This window comes from Hydractinia symbiolongicarpus, chromosome 1 (genome assembly GCF_029227915.1).
Source record: "Hydractinia symbiolongicarpus strain clone_291-10 chromosome 1, HSymV2.1, whole genome shotgun sequence".
NCBI lineage: Eukaryota > Metazoa > Cnidaria > Hydrozoa > Anthoathecata > Hydractiniidae > Hydractinia > Hydractinia symbiolongicarpus.
The window spans coordinates 19,978,396-19,993,306 of NC_079875.1; the positions used below are offsets into that span (position 1 = coordinate 19,978,396).

At 36.8% G+C, this 14,911-nt stretch overlaps 2 protein-coding genes across 2 annotated transcripts; one reads left to right on the forward strand and one right to left on the reverse strand.

The window, feature by feature from the left end:
• Positions 1 to 4,687: 4,687 nt before the first annotated feature.
• On the reverse strand, positions 4,688 to 6,064 carry LOC130636308 (uncharacterized). The gene is made up of 2 exons (XM_057446018.1): positions 5,855 to 6,064; positions 4,688 to 5,765 (listed from the first exon to the last, which is right to left on the reverse strand). The coding sequence occupies exon 2, from the start codon at positions 5,491 to 5,493 to the stop codon at positions 5,119 to 5,121; it is 375 nt and encodes a 124-aa protein (XP_057302001.1). The 5' UTR covers positions 5,494 to 5,765; positions 5,855 to 6,064; the 3' UTR covers positions 4,688 to 5,118.
• A 4,510-nt stretch (positions 6,065 to 10,574) lies between these two features.
• LOC130645512 (forkhead box protein fkh-2-like) lies at positions 10,575 to 12,479 on the forward strand. Its single transcript, XM_057451527.1, has one exon. The coding sequence runs from the start codon at positions 11,219 to 11,221 to the stop codon at positions 12,368 to 12,370; it is 1,152 nt and encodes a 383-aa protein (XP_057307510.1). The 5' UTR covers positions 10,575 to 11,218; the 3' UTR covers positions 12,371 to 12,479.
• The last annotated feature ends 2,432 nt before the right edge of the window (positions 12,480 to 14,911 follow it).

The window sequence follows — 14,911 nt, forward strand, 5'->3', positions numbered from 1 at the left end:
AGTAATAGCCATTTAATATGTCCTTTATAAATTTGTGGTCTTCAAAATAAAACATGGATGTATATCTATGTATTGCGATAATTATACCTTATATAATTGTACTACTCTGTTTTTTACGTTTTCGATATATGATAAATAAAATGTCTGAACTTGCTAACATATTTGTGCTGTTGGTAGAGTCGCAGACTGCGCTAGCACTCCCGCAGAAGCTCTACAACAGCAGGAAAAACCAATTAATAGACGCCAAGTTTGAAAGATGCAATAAGGGAAGGTAAAGCACATCTTTTACTTAAGAAATGTACTGGAGGCTTTGTAGACAAGGCGTCAGATGATGCGATCGAAGAAGCATATGCTGAGTATAAACGACGAAAGATTCAGGAGAAAGGAAAAAAACAGGCCAGGCATTATCTGCGCATGTAGTAAACTTGTATTCAAATACTGTGAGCAACCTGATTTGTATCGACTCTGTTAAAAATTGAGGGAAGATATCGATGAAGATCCAATCATTAAAGAATCCATGACTGACCTCGGCATTTTGTTTCATGTTACATTTGTTAAATTTGTAGCTCCACTTTTGGTTTTGGCCCACACTGCAAATCATACCAAAGTGCTTAACGAAAAATATTGTGAAGCATTAGACACTCAGGTGTCCAAAAAAAATTAAATAAATGAAGATCGAAAAGAAGAAGAAGATGGGAAATAATATGTCAAAAGTAGCTGTAGGGTTACATGAAGTATATGATCAAGTCTTCGTCTCGATTGGGACTGACGCCAAGTTTTAACATACTACTCAGTTATGGCTTGGCTGTGCATCGAAAAATCGTACTCACTCCGCCTGCGGCTAGGTTTCCAGCCCATGTCTGCAAGTTGGAGCTAGGTGAAATGCATTCGAAATGTCTATATAAGAAAAGGGGTTTGAATTCATCGAGAAGTATTTTATAGAGGTACATCCTCCTCAAGAACCAAAAGTTATTACGAAGAAACACGAAGGTCGTGTTGCTGTTGGTAAAAGACTTGTCGAATGGAATAGGAAGAACAAGGAGAACTTGCACAAGAACAAGGGTGAAAGTGGTCAAGTACCTGAGGGTGGTACTTCAGTAATTAGTTCGTCAAGTACATCAGCAAGTTCTAGCACCGTATTAGGAGCGACAACAGTAACGGCAAGTATTGTGATAGTAGGCGTTGGTGTTTGGTCCAAGTTTTTAAGCAACGCGGAACACAGTTCCAAAAACAGCAGCATCAGCCTGAAAAATCATCAGACATTTTCGACATGCATTGAACCATATAATAAATGAGTTCTAAAGAGTATCAGAAAGAAGTTGTAAATTCCTTGTGGGAATCTGCCGCCTAGTATCGTACACTATACTTCTAGCATTGGGAGCAAAAAAGATGATGGGGGTTTCTAGACCTGGGGCCAAGATGAACCTGGAAGACGGTCTGAAGCTTGGTGGATTGTTCGATGACTATGCGATAAAACAAGGATGGTATAAACGTGGTTTGATGCCAAAATAAAATATATAATAAACAACATGGCAACTTTAGCAGTGATGGAAGCGGGGAACGCACTCGCATTTTCCGGTAGTAATTTTCCTATTTAGCAAACTGTCGGGGCATGGTGAAGAAGAGCGAAAGAGGCACGATAAAGCCATTGAACAGCTACAAGCTGCTCAGGCCGAATGGATACGCGAGCGGCAAGCAAAAAACGACTGGTACAACCATCAAAGACAACTTAAACAGCAGGCAGGTGAGGATTTAAAGAAGTTTGACAGGGGTATGCGAGAATATTACATTGCTATCGTCGATAAAGCTCCAAAACTTTCAGGTTTAACACACCTTCCATGGACCAAGAGAATGGTGAACTTAACTTCATTTTAGGGTGCCTAGCTCTTTTGGGATATGCAGCGTATAAATACCCTCTTTTCTATAAATAGAAAAGAGTCGCGGATCGCCTTACGGCTTTTCAGGAGCACCGCGCTACCAAAAAAGACAAACAAACACGTTTTGAAATGTAATAAAGCAACATGTCAAAAGCGAAGAAGTCACTAGCTCACTCTGTATATCTAGCCAAGATGCAGAAAAACAGAGTAGTATTTACTATCAGCCTGAACATAATTGGGTTGGTAGAAAAGCAATTAAACTACTGGCTGAGGAGAGTAAATTACCACGTATAAGAGTCTTACACTGGTTATTAGCCAGCTCCTATGGCTACGACATATTCGTGGACCAAAAAAGATTGATTATCCACGCTTTACAATCACAAAGCCTAACGAAATGCACCATTTGATCGTAACAAAGTTTATGGGAACACGTACAAGTATATTCTGACAGGCATCGATGTGGCTTCGAGATATAAGGTGGCGAGACCTCTACGTACGAAAAAAGCTACTCAGGTTGCAGACATGATAAGGACATATATAAAGCAGGACCTCTACGCTATCCTGCAATTTTTCAATGTGCTTATGGAGTTTAAATCAGATGTGACAAAACTTTTGGAAGCAAAATATGTGAAAATTTCTAGAGCCACAACCAAGTATCACTATACCTTTACAGCCTTTGTTGAAACATATAACAAAGTGCTTGCGGAAAAACTTTTCAAACCTCAAGATGCGCAAGAGTTAGTTACTGAAAAGAGTGGGTAAAAAACCTATACCCTACAGTAAAGAATTTCAACAATATCAAGACTGCAATGATCGGCATGAAACCGTGAGCTAAAAAAAAAAGCTATCAAGCTGGAAGAAGAGGAGTATCCTGATGAAAAACCTTTGCCCGAAGATGGTCTGTACCTCTATCTGCTTCAACCTGGAGAAGAGCATGGTGATCAGAAAAGACGTGCAACGGACGCTTTTTGGAGCAAAAAGATGTATAGATTTGATCGCGTTACGATAGAGCGAAACAGTTGTGTGTTGTACTGGCTCAAAGAGGGACCTGAGCGTAGTTTTGTTGCAGAAGAATTAATGCTAGTCCCAGAAGATGTAGCAGTCCCTTCTGAGTATGTGAAAGAATGGTGAAAGAGTATGTTGTCATCTTGTAAGTCTCATGAGACTTACAAGAACCTGCCTGTATATTCCTTATGTTCGCAGATAATCATAAAGATGTAAGTTATAGAACGGGTACCCATACATGATTCCTTTAATAACATTTGGTTCGTTATCGAGGTTGATTTCCACCAGCAGTATATCTGGTATATAAACGCCTAGGATGTCGCCTATTTTTCCAAGTCTGCTAGATCCGATAGCTTTGTTTCTTTATTTTTGGTCACTTTATAACAGATGACATCGTATTTGTATTAGAATAAAAACGTATTAGAATATTCAATTGTGCATCGCTTAACAAATAGACGTAGCAGCGAATATTCCCTGTTCTATCGGCTTTCTTCATCATATGCAGAGTTATGCCGTCACTCAAGCGTTGCAAACGCCTTCCGGAACCGTGTAGACTATAATCCGGAGGTGATCGAAAATCGAAAAAAAGCGCATATCTTTCAGTCGCGAATTGCCCTATCGTGACTGTCGAGTCATGACTACCAAAGAGGTTTACAATTTCCTCGTACTGATCTTGCCCAAGCATTGCGTGCGAGTAGGGTTCATTAGGCTCACTTTCGACAGTGATCGAGATTTTCTAAATCTTGGGGTTGTAGAAGACTTCGTTAATACCACTATATGGCTTAAACTTGAAGGTCTGCAAAGAGCAGTAAAACACCCTTAAGAGATTTGGCTGGGGTATCAATTTGGAGATTATAGCTGGTATCCTCTTTTTTCATGGTAATCACCTTACTGCGCAATTCTCTTTCGAAAGGTAGTGCTAAACGACTGTACCGTGATACCATAGCTCCTCATTATTTACCTTGTCGAATTATAGTGTAATGTTAGTGATCTTATATGCAGCATCCCCAGGCTTTGCTGTCGTAGATTCCGAAGCCGCTGTACCTGCATCTTTGATGACATCTCCATACGATGCAAAATGTAGAACAAACTGCAGCCTGTCGTGTAATCCAGGTTTTTTGCTATCCCTCAATGATGGCCACAACTTGTTGTCCTCCGTCAGCTCTTCGTGATCTTTTAAATACAGTAGACCCCCGGTAACTCGAACACCGGTTAACTCGAACTTTTATTAGGTCGAACTGTTTTCTACGGTCCCTTGGACATTTATTAATACTTCCTTATAAAAGCTACTCGTTAACTCGAACCCCAGATAACTCGAACATTCGTTTTCTCGAACCATTTTTTGGTCCCTCTTAAGTTAATTTCTTCGGATAACTCGAACTTTTTAGTGTCTAAGTAGAAAATAAATATTCGAAAAATAAATACTGGTACGTAATGTAGCTTTGGATTTCGAAAAAATGGTTCTCTTTACGAAGGAGCCAAAATATTCCTTTTGATGGCAATATGGTAAAAAAGAAGGCTCTTCAATTTGCTGAAAGTTTTGATCTTACAAATTTTAAAGCGTCAGATGGATGGCTGGAGAAGTGGAAAAAAGGTTAGAACATAAATACATTCTTGCACGTAACAAAAGTTACTTCCTTACAAGTTCTGTTTTTTTAAAATTTCCACCATATACCTTTGTTAAGTCAAACCGACATACGAATTTTTTTTCAGTGAAAACTTAGATTGTAAGATTTGTAAATTTTATAGAGTCTGAAGAAAAATCGCCTTAACTCGAACTAATATCTCATTTTTTTCTAAGTTCGAATTAACGGGAGCTTAGCTTAAAGTCGAACATTCGTTAAGTCGAACTGTTTTCTCTGTTCCCTTGGAGGTTCGAATTACCGGGAGTTAACTGTAAGAGGTAAATCAGGCGAGCGCAAGCTTGCTTGTTCTGCCAATGCAGTATCATGCCGTAGCAAAGAGAAGTGGGAGGTGCAATAGCCAAAGCCGTTTAAATATTAATCAACTTGTAGCTCCCAGTTAGTTGTCTTACAGCCATCGATAAGGCCATTGATTTAGGCGTAACTGTTCTTCCATTTGTCGCGTTATAAATCAGATCTTGTGCTAGTGACAAAATGATTCGATCGTGTTTCACGCCCTTGATGTTAAGGCGTGTCTCAAAATTAGGTTCGTCACTCATGTTGAGTAGCCAGGTACTGGAGGAACAAATTCTCGAACATCTCTTTTATCAAAATCAGCGGAAGTGGGCGGCCAGTTTACGATGAACGATTCTGATGCCTTGATGACATTGCGCAACTAAAATGCTGCATGGTAGAGATAGTTCCTCGGATCCCCTTGCGTCGTTATCACCCCACTCGCTTTCGTCGCTGGAAGAACTCTCTGATGTTGTACCTTCACTTCCTGTTAGATTTTCAGATGCCAACACGTCCCCCGCCTCATATTCTTTGAGATAGACAATATAGCTCTTTCTGCGAAATTTTGGGCGATGGAAGACGAGTTCGGGGAAGTCTTTTTGTAACCTTAACCGCAGTCTAGAAGCTTTATAATTGAAAGTATTGCTACCCTGTTTAGCAGGAATATATCTAAAGTTTCTAACCAGAGTAGTCATATTGACAATTTTTTTTCTTCTATCTATTTCATTTTGACATATGTTTCATAAAACATCTCATAGCAAGACTCGCACTGTGTCAAATTCTTTTGTGGATTTTTAACATAAAGCTTATGGCAGGGTTTATGATAATGCACTTCGAGCGCAACACAATCTTTTTCTCTCAGCACTGTCACAACTCGCTCGTCATTTTTAAATTCGGCCGCAGCCTTTAACTGACCGTCAGAGGTCTCAGCTCGTGAAAGAGTGATACGAGTTCCCTTGCCACTAATCTAAAAATAGAGAATAAAGAGATATTTGCGACTTTGTTTCGAATAATATTCGATCATTCGAATAATGTGCTATAAATAAATATTCTTACTTTTTTCAGTTTTATGAATGATATTCTTTTCACAAATAATACATGTGGAGTACTAGAACATGCTTCGATCTTTCAGAAAATTTTGTAGGTTTTCATCTTTTGTTTTTTAACTGCATAATTCTATGGAAAAATCGAAGTACAGGAAAAAAACAACATAAAATGTAGCTATACACAATTAAACTAACACTGCAGCTGAAATCTTTAACATCACATACCAAGTTCCTTTTGTTTTTTATCTTTCGTTCGTCTTAATTTATTGATGTTGGTAAACAACTGATTACATTTTCTTAATAACACAGAGGCGGGAGTTCCTTGTTTTCTAGTTTCTCTTCTGTACTCTTGGGAAATACATCGTAAGAAGTTTGGGCAATTGCACACTCTACTCTATTTAATTTAATCCACTCTATTCTAATTTCTATAATTCTACTCAATCCTGCACTACGACGTACGAGGGTTTCATTTACTACACAATTCGAATGAATAAAAAAAAAAACGCTTTCGCTTTCCATTTATTTTTCGCGCTAATTCAAGTTTGTTTACTTTATAAATCGCGTGGTCAGCATTTTTTTTCAAAATTATATTTTTACAAACTTAAAATCGCAGTGGGCATAAAAGATTTTTGGCAATTCCGTACTGTAGCAGGTTAGATCAAAACAAACTGCTAAATGGGGCGGAGAAAGACGTGGCAGATTGTCGATAAAACTTGTCATTATAATTGTACTAGTCGATAAGGCCCGTGGAGAAATCCACTTAGGCAGGAGGGACAATGTAAAAATTGGTTATTTTAGACCTTTTGCTGATGTCAGCAGTGCATATGAAAAAACAAATTGACGAAATTCATTTTATCCGTTGTCTCTATTGTTTAGAGCTCGACACGCTCATGAAGAGAATGTATGTGATCATGTGATTTTAATGAACGGTTAATGATATATAAGGGTTTAATAATTATGCTGATGTCAGCAAAAAGCCACGAAAACACGCATAATTATTTTTTAGAAATTTGTATACCTGTTGCCTTCAACGTATAGGTCTTTAAACGCTGATCAAGAAAATGTATAGAATCATGTACTTTTGACAAACGGTTACGCAAATATGGGGGGTTTAAATGATTTTTGATGACGTCATCAACCCGTCCATTCCGAAACGGATTCAGGGACCCAGGTTTGGGAAAATTACCCAAATTGGTCCTATCTGGTCCCTATTTACCCACGCGGTGAAAAATCATTGACGTCACCACCTCGTTTCCAAGTTATTTGGCCTCAAATATTCAAGTGCACCGTAATGGCTTCATTAATATAATATAGGATACTAGTCGTTGCCCGTGGAAAAATCCACGGGTTCGCCAGTCCTTTATATTTACCCGTCGCAACAAAGTGGATAAAAATATATCGCATTTGATATTTGTGTTTCCGTAACATCATTTTCTAACTCAGCGGGGGGGGTCCGCGCAGACACAGACACACGGATTACGGCTATTATTATAGAGATTGACGTTAGTAGTAGTGTTATTGACGTCGCGCCGTAACGTCACAAAATTTAACATTTGAGACATACTTTTTTCGGCGACTTCAGAGAAAATTTCGGCGACATCAAAGGAAAATGACGATATCCACTATGACCGTCACATACACTCCGTATTATTATAAGAGATTTTTTGAAAAACTGCGGGTTTACAGAGTTGGTAACATAATTTTTTCTCAATAGAACATTGCTTCTTTGAACTTTTAGAAGAAAATATCGGTCACCAAATTTGGACAAAGAAACTGAACGATATTGTTGCATAGCCCACGGCCTAGATCGACGTCAACATGCAATGTTCTATTTTTAGTAACATCGATTCGATCCACGTCGATCAATTTGATCACATTCGTTTCAGTGGAAACCCGCCTTTTAAGGATCTTTTTTTTAAAACGTTGATAAAATATAGAATATTTGAATATCCGTGGTAGCACAAAAAGGAGTTTAGCCCCTTGTAGCTACTTTCTTTGTTGTGTTGTATGTTTTAATGTCAGCATTTTTTAATTCGAAGTATATTTTTAAAATTCATCGTTGTCGCACAAGTATTTGTAATGGTGTTTCTCGTATGTGAAGACACCACAGAATTGTGCACTTGCAGACATTAGATCATCAAGTGGATCCATCAATTAAAAATAAAGTGCACACCAATTGCAAGCTGATGATACACAAGCCATTTTTATATTTATATTATAACCAAATTGCATAAAACACTTTAGTAATGTCCTAAACCTCTCCCACGCTAAGATTATAAAACATTAAAAGGAAATAGAAGGAAGAATCAAAATTACATGCCGGCGGAGAGCACAAATCAATTAGAAAATGTTTGATTGCAAATTTGACATCAATAAATCATTTTATAAGTTTGGTTGTCATGGATTTGAAAAAAATTGGCGCGACTTGATGATTTGCGGTTGTTTGTATTTTCTCGTTTGTGGATTGATGTGCCAACCTACTTTTATATCATTAAGAGCTTCGTAACGTGCCTACCATCGTTCTAATTACATTGTCAGATGATAAGAGGGATTTTTTAATAGTAATACCTTTAATTATTATCCATGCGTCACACCGTGTTATAGTATAAAAAAATTATCAAGGAATTGAAAATAATTTTATATAAAATGCGCGCTAAACTGGAAATGTATGAAAATCTTCATGATTTCGTGAATAAGATGTTTTAATCAGGTTCGCACTAACTAGTCGAAGCATAACAAACCTAACAACAAGCATAACAAACAAATACAAAGAGATCGCTTTGCAATAAAGTTTAAGATAAAGATTGCTTATATAGCACAAGTCCTTTCATGTCAAAGTTCAAAAATGTATCGTCTCCGTCATATTTCCTTCTTCTTGGCACAAAACACCGATTAAACATCATCACATGTTTCTAAGTGTCCTCTATACTTTGATAACTTTGTCTTCTCCTTACACATCGCCTTATGATTAGACTAAACAATCTGAATGGAAGTTTTTCTTTTCAAGTGCCACAGATTTGGAAAGGCACCTGATTTGTTTTCATGGCGGAGATATTGACCGCATTGTATTTCCGTCCGTAGTCGTGTTTATCGTTTAACTTGAGAGCTTTACGAAATCAAAATAAACTGTCAACTATTGCTGACGTCATTAAAGTGGCAAGTTGTCGCATGTTGTAACTGGTAGAAAACATGGAATCTTCGATTTGTGTTTGTCTTGTTGCGTAAAAGATAGGGTGGGGCAGAGAGGGTGGAAATAAGCAAGGCTTGGTTGGGAGAAGGTGCAAAGAAGTATGTCATTGGAGATTCAAAGCTGGTAAATAATGGTTGTACATTATTGATCTATGAAAGATATCACAAAAGTGCTCGCAGAAACAGAGCCAGCACTTCAGACAAGCATTTTAAATGCTTTTTTTCATTTTTGTTTTGACCCATGTTTAAAATATTCAACTTTTTATTTTCTAAGAACAAAGAAACCCAACATATTATAGGGTCTTCTAAAAGAACGGAACTTGATTCATACTTGCAGGATATGAGAAAGCTTTCTTTCATGAAGAGCAAATTCTTCTTTGAAAATTGCTAAAAAGATTTTTAATTAAAGAAATAATAAAACTTAAAAAAGAAAGTAAAATTTATACTTTTAAAATATCAGAAAATTTTTTACTTATTATAGAACATAAGAATATATGTAAAAAACAATAAATGTACTTACTCAATGATAGACGCTCAATGAAATATCTTTTGTTACTATGGGTGCTGCTTATACGAGAGCGTACTCTTTCAAGGGTAAAGGCGGGGAAGATGTGCTTAAAAACGCTATATTTCCTACCATTGCTGCTCATCTAATGCAACATATACTTTTAAATTTAAAAATGCAAGAATGTCTGCAAGTCAATAATTAGAAGTGATAAGGGGGGCAATTAGAAGTGATAAGGGGGACATTGGAATGTCTTCTCAATGCTACTGTATTTACTACCCACATTAGTTTAATACAACATAAATATAATATCAGATTTTCAAATAATAATTATAAAAAAAAAAAAAATTATTAAAATCTAGCACATTTTCGTAGACGTAGGGGATATATATATTTTGTTCTGATGAAATTAAAGCAAACCGGGACTTATAGACATTTATAAATATTTTTAGTTAGACTGTATTTTGTACTTCCAGACTGTATTTTTGTATATATTTAAAGGTATTTTATCCATCCATCCATCCATCCATCCATCCATCCATTGTGTGGGTTTTTTATATTAAACTATTAAAGGAAAGGAGGAGTGGTTACTCCCACGCGGTGTGTTTACATAACATTGATCCGATTGGATTATATTGCCGGAAATGGATCGATGGTGAAACGGATAATTGAAATAGCAAGTTTATATAATTCATCACTCAGAAAGGATGCAACAAATAATTATGAAATTAGGAATTGATTTATTGTTCCCTTATGTGATTTTTTATTAAATCAGCCATAGCGATTTTAGCCTCTTTTGTTAAGCATTTCGCCGTAAATTTATCGCGCAATCATTCAATTAGCCACAGAAGCTTCTTTCGTTTTGCAAAATGATGAAATGAAACATGTAAAAAAGAGAAAATCTTTAATGAAGCAAACTGCTCCATTCCCCGGCAAAAGGAAAAGAAGTTTGTCTCTTTCATAACACACACATTTATATAACTCTAATTAAGCTAAATTAATTCTCGCCTTCATTTTTTCACACGTGTTTCTTTCCTCTGTCTAACTCTTTTGATTTTGTAAAAAGCCTTTTCAGTTTCATCTCCCCACTGCTCGTTAAGAACACCACTAAGACAAAGAGGCGACAGATAAATTGAAATAACGAATGAGATACTTCTGTGTTTTCGACTGTAGTTTACAATGATTGATTTAACTTCATGCTCAGTCAGATGTGTCGAGGAAGTAATTTAATTGGTTAAAGATTTTTTAGAAAGTATTGTTTAAATGTGGAAATGACTTGTCATGAAACATAATCCATCCGTTCTTTTATAGCAGCCAGGAAATTGTGTCGCTCTCTCTTTTCAAAATGGATCTAACATGTCATTTTTGTCATGATCATTAAAACAGTTTAGTCAGGAAAAATAAGGACTTAAAATTACATTCGAAATATTCTAGCCAATCACAATGTACTACTCTACAACCACAAAACAATGACACCGTTTATTATTTTTAAACCAATCAGAGAAGAGATGAAAAGTACTTAAGTTGATAATAATAAATTGTCATGATCGTTAAGTGTTATTGTGAAAATAACATCTCGACAAGGTAGTCAGACGAATTTACAAATTAGCCATTTTCTGACAAACAAGCGCAGAGTGAAACCTATTACATTTTTCAACTTTTAGATTGGCGTGCAAGAGTATGAGTCCTGATTTTAGACGTGTCCAATTTGAAACATCTGCCAAAGCAAAGAAGATATCCAGTTTTTCAGTTTGCGAAATAACAAAGTTACAGACAAGAAAAGACCTTGAAATTAAAGGTCAACACACAGGTACTGCTAAAGTATTAGAGAAAGGTGATTTGACGAAAGAACATGCAGTATGCTGTGAAGTCGACAAAAAAAAGCAATTTGTCGCACACTCGCCCATAGAGATTGATCGCGAATTCAAGACTGAAAGGGAGAAAAACCCTTCTGAGCCGTTTGACCACGAATCAGACGATGAAGAAAGCTTAAACGAGAAGCCGAATCATTCCTACATAAGTCTGATAGCAAATGCCATATTGGCATCAACGGAAAAGAGACTGGTACTTAGTGAAATATACAGTTACGTGTTGGGAAATTTTACATACTTTCGTGATAAGGGTCCCGGCTGGAGAAACAGTATTCGTCATAATTTGAGTCTAAATGAGTGTTTTGTAAAAGCTGGTCGAAGCCCAAACGGAAAGGGACACTACTGGGCCATAAATCCTGCGAATTATGACGATTTTTCGAAAGGTGATTTCAGAAGAAGACGTGCGCAAAGACGTGCAAGAAGAGCTATGGCTTTTCAAGATCTACCAGAGCAATGTCTACCATTTTGGTATCATCCGTATTTTTCTCGAGCAAACTATTTTTCTACCAGTTACAGTAGACCGTTTAGCGCACCGTTATTTCCGACATCTCCAACATCGCCACCTTTATCGCCGTTTCAACCCACGTCAACGACGTGCTACGAAAAGCGAAGATATAGCTATCCAACCGAAGTAACTAAACATAAGGAGCAAGTGATAGTGAAGAAACGCGCGTTCGACGTGGAAAGCTTATTAAAAGAAGATAATAAAACGGACGATAAATCTCAACAGGTTATATTTACTTCCCGGTTACCATCCCAAACTTTGGGAAATTTACCTGACTGTTGTCAAACTAAGCGGCGTTGCTTGATACAATCAGTGCGTCACAGCACTGTACTACCAACAACTGGGCTGACGCCGTTCGAACACTACCGAAACTTGTACCATTCAGCATTATCTGCGTCTGATAAATATCGCAGATGCCCGCCGAACGAAAAACTTCGCGTGCCTTTTTGTACATAGAACTTAAAAACAATTTAATACATTAATTATTTTATAGAAGTAAAATTATCTTTATTTTGTTTTATTTAATATTTCTTGCCAAAGTGAATATAAAATTAGTAAAAAATTGGGAACCGAGTTTTCTCTGAGAAAGAATTGCATATACTAGTCGTTAGCCCGTGGAAAAAGGACGGGTTCGCCCGTCCTTTTTATACCGTATTGCGTGCTTCTCGCTATTGCGCAGCTAAGCTACCATTTTGCGTGACAGACAGACGTATTCGAGTATTATAATATAGATAGCCGTTAACCCGTGGAAAAATCCACGGGGTCGCCCGTCTTTTATATATCTCATTTCGTGTTTCCGTAACAGGATGCGGCTTTCGCGGACAGACAGACAAAATACGGTTATTATTAAAGAGACTAGTCGTTGCCCGTGGAAAAATCCACAGGTTCGCCCGTGCTTTATATTTACCCGTCGCAACAAAGTGGATAAAAATATATCGCATTTGATATTCGTGTTTCCGTAACATCATTTTCTAACTCAGCGGGGGGTCCACGCAGAGATAGACAGACGGAATACGGCTATTATTATAGAGATGAGTGGAAAATATATTTGTATATTTTAGAAAAACAAATAAAACTTATTGCATTTTATAATAAGCAAAATAGATCTTTCGTATTTTTTTTTCTAATGTTGAATGAAAGAAACCTGAGAAGAAATGCGCTACAGGAACTAAATGGCGGTCTCCATCGTCAAAAGTATAAATTTAAAAAAAAGAAATTTAAAATGTTTTTTTCACAAGTGAAGGTTATTTAAGATTATTTTTCTAAAAGTGTTTTAATTTTGTTAGGTAAAATACATCAGAAATGGAAGCTTTGAGCTAAAAAAAAGTAGAGCAGTTTTAAAAACAGTCAATCGCAGACATTCCAAAATTTCCGAAAATTAGAACATCCTCCTGTTTGCAAATTCTAACCTCTCCCGTAGAACTTCTTTTCACACTCTTTGCGTTCAGTTATTGTCAGCAAAGCTTTGCGGGGGAGAGCGTATGATTAATCCAGCTATGAAGCGTGGGTTTCTTTTCATGGAGGATATTATGAAATAAAAAGTTTCCTTTGGAAGTGCTTGTTTTGTGTTTTAATGTTAATATTTTCCACTACGGTATAATTATTTGAAACTCAAGGAAACTGTTACAGAAGTTTTAAACAATCGCACTGATTAATTTAAATTAATAGTTTTGCTAGTAAAAAAGGCTTGCTCATGACAGGAGAAGTGATTCGATCTTAAATTATAAAGGGGCGTGGACAAGAATATTTATTGGGGCAAGAAGATTTAAAAGCTGCAGCCACTAGACCATCATGAACCTGTCAAAAGTTGAGTACTTTGGTCAAAACAAACTCGATTTTGTTTCCTGTACACTTGAAGCGTGTATCGCCATGCTTTACCACATTATTTTACAAGTTGAAAGCAAGTGGAGCCAGTCTGGAAAATATGGAAATTTTTTTACAAAATACATGTCTGCTGAAGAAAATTAATATATATGGTGACCAAAGAATTCTCTAAAAAGAGGGATCTGTTGGGGAGATATACTTTATATTCCCTGCAAGGGATTTAGAGCTAAGCGTTATTATATCTATTGTCTTTACGTTGCTGTTGAGAAAAAAATACGTCATGTTCAATGTGTTTAAGTGGGAAGGCACTTCTGAGCAATTGTTTCTATGCATATAAGCCAAATGTGAATGACAAAAATCTTGACAGCACTCGTGGTATTAAAAGAACCTGAGAATGAAGACATTCATATTATTCTCAATACAAACTTCATATCGGACCTTTAATATTGTTTTGACAAAATATGGTTTTTCCGCACTCCATTATAGTTAAACTAATAAGTATTTTGCGGTAAATGGGAACCTTATTTTTAGCTAGATGTTTTGACAAACAACAGAACACACACACACACTTCTACAGAAAAAGCTCCAACATTTTACCCAGGTCTTTTTTGTGTGCTATATTAGTCTATATTTGCGAAATAAAGTCTTACAACTAGGTAGACTTTTAACGAAAGTCACTTTGACATAAAACCTCAGATTACCTAAAAAGTTCTGTCTTTAATCTTGACGAATTTTCGACCTTGAAGAGACAGTCGCTTCTGCTAGAATAAAGACGCCTGGTAACGAGACAGGAGCGAAACAACAGTAATAACATTTCCATGGAAATGAAGGCACTCGTGACGTTAACCTTGTCCCCAGAAATCCTTTTTTATTTTCTGATATGCGTTGGCGCAGCGCATGCGATAAAGAACTGGTAAACAAGATTGCCGTGATGTGACATGCTTTTCAGTTCGATTATAACAAAAATAGGCACACGATATTGTATTTATCTAAAACTTCTTAAATCATTATAAGATGGGGTAGTATCAGCGGTCAAACATAAGCGATCATCTCTGTCTGTACATATGACGAACAAGCGGCAAGCGGGCAGGCAGGTCTCTAAATCCTTTCAAATGTCGTTTTTTCTTACATTGGCAAAGATAGGTGAAATCCCATGCATCTTAACGAAAGGCT

Excerpts from the sequence above, each read along its gene's own strand:
- LOC130636308 (XM_057446018.1), bottom strand. The coding sequence starts at position 5,493 with ATGACTACTCTGGTTAGAAACTTTAGATATATTCCTGCTAAACAGGGT.
- LOC130645512 (XM_057451527.1), top strand. The coding sequence starts at position 11,219 with ATGAGTCCTGATTTTAGACGTGTCCAATTTGAAACATCTGCCAAAGCA.